The following is a 10,084-nucleotide window of genomic DNA, read 5'->3' as shown; positions in this document are numbered from 1 at the left end:
CTGAAGGACCCTCAGGAGGAGCAGGCAGGGCCTGGCAGCACCTACTCGCTGCTCTAAGCTCTTACCCAAGATGGCTTTGCCATTGCCTGCAGCCTCATCACCTGCCTCTTCTCCCCTGGGAGTGGGGAGAGGCTGCAGAGGGGCTTTATTAGGGAAAGTCTCGCAGCTGCTGCTCAGTAGGAGGTGGCATCCCTCACCCAGCATCATTCTGAGTAGGGGCAAAAACCCAACCCAGGTTGGTTTCACCAGCAGCTTCGCCCCTCTTGTGCAAGACCAGGACAGCCCTGAACTGGCAGGGTTCATGAGCCCACACTGAGCAGGTTTTATGGCCCAATAAGGAGCAAAGAGTACATGCACAGAAAGTGCAGTAAACAGAGAGATAAAGCGGTGCAGAAAGGAGCGTGAGCTCCCCATGTCCCCACCGCAGGTCGCCTTGCTGCTGCCTGTCCCTGCGGAGGGTGGCTCTGCCTGTCCTGCTGATAACGCCTGGGGTGAAGGGGAAAGGGGAGGCTGATAAACAAGCAGTTCTGGGGACAAACACGGCATCAACAAAGGTGGGTCCCTGCGGTTCAGGGTTAGAGGCCCTCATAGGCACCACAAAAAACATTTGCTTTTTGACGCCAGGGTAGCCAAAGTGAGCCTGGTTTTTTGGGGGGAGCTCTGGGTTTTGATGACTCTGACCCCGAGGCTGCAGCAGCCATCACAAGCCCTTGGCTCACGCTATGCTTCTAGCAAGGTCAGGCGGGAGATTTACAACTCCTATAGCTGTCGCTTTCCCTCCCTCTTTATTAGTTTCCTCCAGAACCTGTCCTGCCCGAGGCTGGCTCATTAGAGACCCAGTGGAGAGAAAGCACTGTACAACCCTGGTATTTCAGGGGATTGCACGCCTGCTCCCCAAGTATCCGTGTTTATTAGCAAGCACCAAGGCAGCATGGTGGCACACCTCTTGCTAGCAGCAATTGCTTCAAATCCCTGTCTAGCCAAAATAGATTTGTGGTGCCCATTCCTGCGCTTGTCACACGCACCCTGGAGAGCTGTGGCTGCCTCCCCAGCAAGACCTGGATCTCACTGCTTTCAGCTGTGCCGCATTTTTGGGAGCCCCACCATGTGCTGTGTTTTGTGCCAGCTCCACCTGACCCTGTTTAATTGATTTAGACAGTGTTGGGAGCCATGCACTGGTGCTTCTGGATCTAGATCTGTATGGGTGGCCGTGCAGGCAGGGCAGCAGGGTGCAAGCAGGCAGCGCGGCTGTTCTCAGGAAAAGGAGGGAGGATGAGAAAGCACCCTGTAAGCACAGGGGAAAAAATCCAAGACACTTAAAGACACCATTTAGCCTGACTTCTTGTTACACCTCCTGCCGTTATACCTGATTGATTGGGGGCCGACAAATGTGTCTCTGGTTGAGGGCTGGCACATGGCAGAGGAGTAAGGGAGGATGGTTTCCCTGCAAAAGCCATCCCGGTATGACCAAGCCATCCAGCTGCAGCATCCTCACTCGAGCATCATCTTGGCCAAACTTGTGTGTCCCCTTCCACCACGCAGCACGAGCCAGACCCACGTGCACACACCTTGGGTCACTAACCTGAGACTGCCGTGATGGGGACACTTGGCCGGGAGTTTGGGGGGCAGTGCTGGGGGCATCACGTACCTTCCCACAGCTGCACTGTGGTGGCTGAGCCAGCGGGCCCCATTAGCTGTGGGCAAACAAACGTGGCTGTCCCAGAGCAGGGCACGTGGCAGCTCTGGGCGAAGGGAGAAGTGGATGAAAGCAGATAGCCTGGGGCGATGGATGGTTCATTGTTTTCTCACGGCGTGACTTTCTGACCATGGTGAAAATAGAACAAAACATGGATGTGGTCAAAGCCTCTGTGTCCAGGGTGTCCCACCACCATCACCTTTCGCTGGGGCTTCTGATGCCCACCAGGGCTCCTGGTGCCCAACACTGGTGCTCTCCAGAAACTCTCCTCTCCCCACTGCTGCTTCCCAGACCCTTTCACCATCTGCCCCATCCTGACTGTCCTGGTCTTGACCTCTTGCCTGGGGTGGCCCAGGGAGCCTGGTCCTGGCCCAGCACTGCCCGGGGTGGTCCTGGCTGGTGCCCAGGCATGGCAGGTATCCCACAGCAGGTCCCTCCCTGTGGGGAGGGATGCTGGGGTCTGGCAGAGCAGTTGCTCCTCCAGGATGGGGAGGTTGGCTCGGAGGAGCCGGTTTTGCCCCAAGGCAGGAGTTCAAAGTCTCCATGCTGCTTTGTGCTGGGAGATGGAAATGAGGGAAAGGAGGAAATGGCAATTCCTGTTCATGTTCGTGATCGACACAGCTGACTGCTCAGTTTAACCTCCCAGTTGGCCGCAGAGGGACGGATGCACAAACACACACACACGCACACACACACATATATATTTATAGGCATACTCGCGGCAACTCATTTTGTCCAAGTCCCCGAAGATGTTGCTCTTCATCTTGCTTTCGCTCTTCAATTTCAACCCATCTCTGAGCCTAAAAATCTGCTCCTTCAATGTAAGGTCTTTTGGAGAAACTAAAATAGCCAGACCTGAAGTCATCGATGCTGTGGTAAAGGTACGTTCGTTTGCCTGGATGAGACAGACATTGAGCTTTGTGAGGATTTCTTAGCTGCATAATCTTGCACTTTATTTATCTTTTCACAGTTGAATTTCAAGCAAAAAAAAAAAGAATGAATAATTTAAATAATTCTATACTCCTAAAGTAAAAATCAGCCTGTGGTTGAGTAGTATGTTTGCTGTTATTTTAGCCTGCACGGGAATATAACAGAAACAACATTTGCTGTTTCCTTTGGAAATGGAGTTAGAAAAGGAGGAAAACCTCTGTGGACAGTAAAAATAATTTTCACTTTGAATCCACAGAGCTTTGTTTTGTGATACATTATTTACCTTGCTTATGTGCTAATTATTCTGAAATATTCTTGTCTAATTAAATGTACTCTCAGGACAGCAGAGAGTATCACATTAGAGTGTGGTACAAAATGGAAAAGCCTGATTACTAATTTATGTAAACAAACCCTCACCCTCAGGCTTCCTCTGCAGCAACTGAAGATAACTCAGCTTTTTAAAAGAACCATGTTTTGGGCTTACAGCTTTTGTAAGTTCCCTCCGAGATGCCGCAGTAACAGAGGACGCGGTGTTTGGTGTTAGCAGGGTGGCTGTGCGTGCCGAACGGCAGCAGTGAGGAATGCCACCATTTAGTTGGGTTTTAATCCTTTCATTACAAACAGCTGGAGAAGAGGGGTTTGCTGGGGTTTGCAGTTCTGGACCATCCTTCCTATACTGTCAGCAATATATACCAAATTATGGGCAATATATTAATTTCTACAAGTTTCAGGGGGCAAAAGGGGGCTTTTTTCACATGACTATCACCCACAAATTTCAAAGAGCAACCAAACTGGGGTCAGAAGGAAGCCCCCCGAGCATGCTGGGCTGCGGAGTGAGTTGGGCTTTCCCATGGGGAATCCCAGTGCTGGCCGCAGGAGCTGAGCCAGGCTGGGACAGCCTCCCCCCCTCTCCCAGCACCCTGCGGCTCCTCTGGAGTGCTGCAGCCCACAGGTGCCAGGACCCTGTTTTCAGGCCGGGGGGCACTTTGGGCTCTACGGGCTATTTCAGAGGGGTCTGCAACAGATGACTGGGACAGGTGAACGCGGACAGCACACACACCTTTAAGAAGGCACGGCATAGCAGTAGGACCTTAGGGGTATATACACCAGAAAAAGGATGGAAACCATTGCAGTGGATTGATGATATATGCAAACAGGCTCTCCTTGATGCCCCCCAAATCTCCTGCTACTACCATCTGGACACCCAATGAGTTGGGATGCTTGCGCGCAGCACGGGGCCGAAGCAGAGAAGAAAATCTTCATGGAAAGGGGCAGGGAGGAGAGAAAAGCGCAACCGACCGTAGGTGGGGAGGGGCCAAGGGCTGCACCCCAGCAGTGGCGGGGGGAGAGCGGGCTCGCAGCAGCGGCTCTCGTTGTCCCTTCGCCTCCACACTTCCTTCTCAGGAGTGGGCACAGAAGTTTTTCAACAAACCCGAAACTGCTCTGCTCCCGAGTTCCCTCTCCCAGCTCCTGTGGGGGCGTGAGGCAGCTCCGAAAGCAGAAGGGCTTTGCCTCAGCCGCTGCCCCCCTCCCGTGACCCCAGGCTGGGCACCGCTTCTTCCACAAAGGACTTCCCCCACATGAGTAACCACTTCTTTCTAACCTCTTTCTAATCCTCCAAAACCCACCACATGCAAACTTGCTTCTGCTCCTTCCCCTTGCAGATCATTTCTCGCTGTGACATCATGTTGCTGATGGAAATAAAGGAGAACAAGAACCGGGTTTGTCCTCTGCTGGTGGAGAAGCTCACCAGGTAAGGTGGCCACAGGCAAGCAGGCAAATATTGGGAAAGATGCTTGGCAAGAGCCCGTGCTTTGCTCAGCACCACCTTACTAGGGCAAAAGCTCAGGGTCTGGGCTCTGTCCCAGCTGCCGAGGAAGGACCAGGCTCTGGCAGCCTTGCTGAAGGCCACAAAGCCAGCTCCAGACCTCTGTAGGATATGTATCTTTAAATCAAAATAACCAGGTTAGATTCAATTTGTTAAAGATTAATTCTCAAAAGAAAACAGAAGGGAGGGACAGGCCCTCATCTGGCTAGCATCGGGCTGCAGCAGGGCAGCTGCCTTTCAGCAGGGTTAGGAATTGCTTTAGATTGGGGATTGCCTGTCTGGACTGACAGTCCGGAGGAAAGAGCAGCATACGCCTGGCTGGACGTGAGACCCAGCTGAAAGAGGGACAGAGGCCGCAATAAGCAGGGAGGGGGTAGAATGAAAATGCCAGCGATGGAGCACAGGTCCAGACCACAGGTTCCGAGAAGAGTTTATTTTCTCTACCACCTGCCTCTGAGGTCAGGCAGGCAACGTCCCATACCCTTGGGCACAGACAAAATTATCTCCTCCTCAGCCCCTTGTAAATACAGAAATAAGCTCAGGAACACCACTTTCCTTCCAGTCAGCTGAAGGGGCCAAAGGAGGAATACAGCTGCATGATCAGCGAGAGGCTGGGAAGGAAGAGCTACAAGGAGCAGTACGCCTTCCTCTACAGGTAAGCGAGCTGCCCTTGCCAGCGAGCCAGCCCCTTACTCTGCCCTGCCGTGTCGCAGCCCTGTAGAGACAGACTGGACGTGGTGGTGATGGCTTTGCTCCGAGGGAGCTGGAGAGGTGCAGGCTGTGCGGGTGGGATGGGCTGTGCCTGGCTGTGGGGATCGTCCCAGGCGCAGCCACCAGCCTGGCTGTATCCATCCTGGACCACGGCCCAGGGTCCGGGTCAGAGCACGGAGTCGGTGTTAGACACATCCTGGTGAGCCATGAGCGTGACATCCCCTATCCTGTTTATTCTGCTGCAGGCAACATCTGGTAACGGTGAAACAAACCTACCAGTACCCTGACACCCAGCCTGGGGACGAGGATGCTTTCTCCAGAGAGCCCTTCATCATCTGGTTCCAGTCACCAAAAACCGGTGAGATGTTTCAGAAACAAATTGTTCTCCCGCTGACGAGTCTCACAGAGCAAGACAGTGCCGGCTGGCCCCAAGCGCATGGTGGGGGCAGGTGAAAGGGGCCGCATCCTGACCCCACGCTGCATTTCCTTACAAGAGCAGCATTTGCCTTTGGGGCTGTTGCCTCCAGCATCGCCCGCAGGCCAGCACACGCCGCAGCCCCAGGAAAGCCTCTGCCGCCGCCACAGGCGGTGGTTTGGCAGATGCGCTCCATGCCGCTGGCACGGCGGCGAGAGCAGCTATTGCCGTGGGTGTCAGAGCAGGGCTTGCCTTGCCCTGACACAGCACCTCACCGCGTCGCAGCTCAGCCTCGGCTGGGCAGCTGGTGGGGAGCACTGTGCAATTACACAGCAAACGGCTCTGATCCACGGCCAGAACGGAAGCCGTTTCTTCTTCAGAAAAACCTTCTTGCTTCCAAGTCAGTCTCTGTTTCTTTGTGATTCATCGTGTGTTTAACCATTACATTTTTTCCTGTTCTTTTGCCTTGTTTTTAAGCTGTCAAAGAGTTCGCTATAATCCCTCTGCACACCACACCGGAGACAGCAGTACGGGAGATTGATGAGCTCTATGATGTGTATTTAGACGTAAAACAGCACTGGAAAACCGAGGTTAGTTGACACATCTATGTTGCTAACAGCAGCTTTGGTACTGAGTCACCTGGCATGCTATTCGCTATTCGCAGCCTGATAGCCTTAAAACCATTGATAACAAGCCCCAGATTTTGAGTATCTTTCTGATGTATTTTAATTGAGTTCTCCACATTTTAATTGGTAAACTTGATCTCCCAATAAAACTGCTGTTTTATCAGCATGCCTTGGTAGTGTGCCCAGCAGAAAGGAGAAGCCCCACTGCACTCAGTAAGAGCTTGCTATCTGAGCTGTATGGGCTATTGGGAGCATCTGTTGACCCTAAAAGTCCTTGCCGGTCTTCTTTTGAAAAGCTGACCTCATGATTACTTTTGAAAATCCTCCTACCTTCCAGAACTTCATCTTCTTGGGGGACTTTAATGCTGGATGTAGCTACGTTCCCCAAAAGCAGTGGAAGAACATCCGGCTGAGGACTTACTCTGAATTCGTCTGGCTAATCGGTGACAAAAATGACACTACGGTGAAGATAAGCACAAGCTGCCCGTATGACAGGTAAAGGGTTCACTGCCAAACCGTTCCCTGTTTATGACTTTCTGAGAAAAAAAAAATATATGGAAAGGTGTCAGTGACTGTCAGAAAAAGCAAACGTGCATGAGGCCTTGAAAGATAAAACAGTGTCCAGGGGGAAATGAGATCTGAATACTTACAGTCAGGAGCTTAGGTGGAGATAAATGACAGGCAATTATGCAGCACTTCTCATCTGCAGGGAGCCCTGCAGACATCCAGACAGAAGGTGCTGCTGCCTCCTCCGTGCCAGCTTTGCACCATGGTTTTTGCTCTTGCATTCGTAATTTGGATTGACAAATGCAAAGTCTGGTTCTGCTCAGGAGGTGGGATGGCTCGCCTTCCCCGGCCACGTGGCGAGTCCTGCTGCTACTTGTGGCTCCCTCAGCAGGGACAATAAATGCATTGGCTTAGTAGAGCCCAGAGTAAGTCAACGCTTAAACCTCTTGCAGAACAAGCTTCTGGATCAAAGCAGGACTTCACTAAGACTCCAGTCATTGGTGTCCTATGATTTTTGTATCCATCCAAAGTACGGCTTTGAGCTTTGCAGCACTGTTGGGGTGGGTTTAGATACAAGTCATTTAATATTGGCTTCCAAGGCCAATGCACACCAAGATATTTAGGTGCCTCACTGCCAAGGAAAGCTATCAGCCAAACTCAGCAGAAAGCAGGTGCTGGCATCGCTGAGTAGGCAGGCCATGGCTAAGGACAAACCATACGTAGCTGTGACTCCATCAAGGCCACCTCCCTGGCCACCAGCTCGGTGCAGTGAGGTGGCTGCTGGTCGGGCACCCCGTAACAGCACCCCATTCCCTTGCTCCTTGCAGGATCGTGGTCAGCGGGCAGAAGCTCATCCAGGCCATCATGCCACACTCTGTCAACATCTTTGATTTCCAGAAGGACTTTCAGATGACTGAGGAGCAGGTAGGCACAGCACGGCCTCTCCAGCAGTGGGACAAGGGCTAACAGAGGAGCACAAAGCCTATGGTATCCAGGCAGTTTTGAACATGGTCTTGTCCATAAAACCACTGCATCCTCCCAAAGGGATGCAATGCTCACATTGCACCTCCCCACCGTGGTGGTGAAACCCCCTGGCGCAGGGTTTGGAAAGAGCATGGGTGACCAGCTCCCAACCCCTCTGTGCCCTTGTCTTGCAGGCGCTGGGGGTGAGTGACCACTTCCCAGTAGAGTTTGAGTTAAAACCAAAAGGCGGCTTCTTCAACTGGCTGAAATCACAGTTTTCAAAGAAGAGGAGACCAAGAAAGAGCCGCCACTCAAGCTCATGAGCATGCTGAGTCATGGCGTGGAAATGCATGGATGCCGATAGATCTTGCAGAAGACTAGCGTAGATATACTCACAGCAAGTGCAATATTTAGTGGAAAAAACCCAAATATTTTGTTAAAGTTCAAGTATTTTGGGTAAGAAGGCAAATTTTACCTTCAGGTTATCTTCCTCATTGTATGCAAAAATAAATCAGCTAGAAGCACCGTACTATACTTACTGCACTGATCACAAATATAAGGAGCTACTGCAAGGGTAAAATACTTGTGTGTGCTTTATCTGTAACACCTGAAGGGCAGGGATCTCCACGCATTCCTGTTGGCTCTGGACCTCTGCCATTCCTCTGCAGGGGCAGAAGGATTAAAAGGACCTTTCTGCATCATGTGTGTGTGTGTGCATGCTTCAGAGCTGCAACTGGCAGGACACAGGTCTGTGGTGATTTGCAATGTAAAACGTTGCTGAACTTAATTTGCTCAGTGTGGGTTTGAAACTGCTCACAGCATCAAGGGCTTGGGGAAGGACAAAAATTAAAGACAGAGGGACAGGCGATGAGAGCCCCTTTTCTGCACTAACCAAGCCAGGAGCAGCAGGAAGAGCGCGCTGGTGGTTCTCACCTCTGCCTGCCTGTCAGCTGCCATCACCCTGCCTGCAAACCTCAGGTGAGAAGTCCTGCGGATCCCAGGTGACAGCGCTGCCAACAGAGAGTGTCATAAAATTTACATTAAAATCTGATTTCAGCATCCTGACGTGGAAGTGAGCTGCATATCCTCCTGCAAAAAACCTCCATGGCAGCCTGAAGTTCTCCAATGAACCAGACTTTAACGATGATTATTTAACATAGTGGTGCAGCGATCCGTTTTCTCAGCTCAGCCCACAGGCTGTATTTAGTGCAAACCAAACCCTGTCACACAGATGGCATCTGCAAAGTGAGAATAATCCAACTGTTCACAGAGGTAAATATTCATCTCCCTTCTTCAACGCTCCCCAATTTGGCTGCTGACACGGCAGGGAGGGCTAGCGAACGAGATAGGCTTTTAGGGGAGGAAAACAGTTTGGCCTTTGCAAAACTCACTGTCTGGGGAGAAAGAATTTGAGGAAAGAAACTAAATTGAGAGATTATCATCCCGGGGGAGGGGCATGCAGGGCAGGCAACAAATCCTCTGACTTTCAGTAGCAATTAATCTTGAAACGATACAGCATTTCATAAGCTCCCTCGGTTATACTCCAGTCAAGGCAAAAGGAAAGAGCCTGATTTAGAACAAATATTTACATTGGGATTTTTATAGAAATGCCACTGTCTGGCTGACAGCAGCGATGGTTCATGTGAAGGCTGAAATCAGTCTAAGTATCTGGCCTCATGTCTTAGTCCTACATAAGTCCCTACTCTTTCCTGGCTTTCAGAAAGAAGCAGTGCACAAAGGAATAAATCACACTCTGGGAAAGAAATAATGGATACATTTAATCATGAAAAATATGTAATTACGACTAAGTTTTACTGAAAATCTTTGTCCTTCTTTGTGACATTAAATATAATCCTTTACCCAACATTTGAAGCTAAGAGATGTGGCCAGAGAGTAGCTGCTGCAGCAGCTGCAGCCTCGGGCATGATGTTAGTGGCTGTCAGTCTAGGGATGCTATTGCAGAGAGACTGAGCGTTTGACCGGCAGAGAGACATCTTAATGCAAAATCATGCTCCTCTGTGGAGAGCTGGGATGCACTTTTGTGGGACTCAAAGCAGACAGCCAGCATCTGTGGCCGGTTCATAATGTTTGATAGGGGCCGGGAGGCGTCCAAAGCTCATACAGTCAGCACAGTCGGTCTCTGTAGATATTCCTGTGTTTATTCCATGCATTCATTAGACAATATTATAATTACATCCTGAAATGTTTAACAGTTCATGTCATCTCTAGATTTCCCCCCCCAGGGGATCATTACCCAGCTGTCCCAACTGCAAAGGGGTTTTTAAGTTGTCCCAGACTGCACGAGCTTCAATGTATTCTGCAGCCAGAACAAAGTTTCTCTTTCAATCAGTGAGGCTTCTTGAGCTTGATTTACGATCAAACAGAAGTTTTACACTGGGAATCCAAAA

General features: G+C 50.8%; 1 protein-coding gene across 3 annotated transcripts; it reads left to right on the top strand.

The window, feature by feature from the left end:
* Window positions 1-356: 356 nt before the first annotated feature.
* Window positions 357-8,374, top strand: DNASE1L3 (deoxyribonuclease 1 like 3). 3 transcript variants are annotated; one of them, XM_052776351.1, is made up of 9 exons: window positions 388-554; window positions 2,407-2,577; window positions 4,291-4,379; window positions 5,017-5,109; window positions 5,411-5,523; window positions 6,058-6,170; window positions 6,544-6,701; window positions 7,541-7,637; window positions 7,871-8,374. In XM_052776351.1, exons 2-9 carry the CDS (start codon window positions 2,446-2,448, stop codon window positions 7,997-7,999), a joined length of 924 nt encoding a protein of 307 aa, XP_052632311.1. In that variant the 5' UTR covers window positions 388-554; window positions 2,407-2,445; the 3' UTR covers window positions 8,000-8,374. The 3 variants fall into 3 exon arrangements, with proteins under 3 accessions (XP_052632310.1, XP_052632311.1, XP_052632309.1); XM_052776350.1 differs by lacking the exon at window positions 2,407-2,577 and having other exon boundaries at window positions 357-554; XM_052776349.1 differs by lacking the exons at window positions 388-554; window positions 2,407-2,577; window positions 4,291-4,379 and adding an exon at window positions 4,436-4,912.
* The last annotated feature ends 1,710 nt before the right edge of the window (window positions 8,375-10,084 follow it).

The sequence above is a fragment of the Harpia harpyja genome, chromosome Z (genome assembly GCF_026419915.1).
Source record: "Harpia harpyja isolate bHarHar1 chromosome Z, bHarHar1 primary haplotype, whole genome shotgun sequence".
Classification (NCBI taxonomy): domain Eukaryota; kingdom Metazoa; phylum Chordata; class Aves; order Accipitriformes; family Accipitridae; genus Harpia; species Harpia harpyja.
Note: the sequence above shows the minus strand (reverse complement) of the source record. Positions and strands in the feature narration are given on the sequence as shown.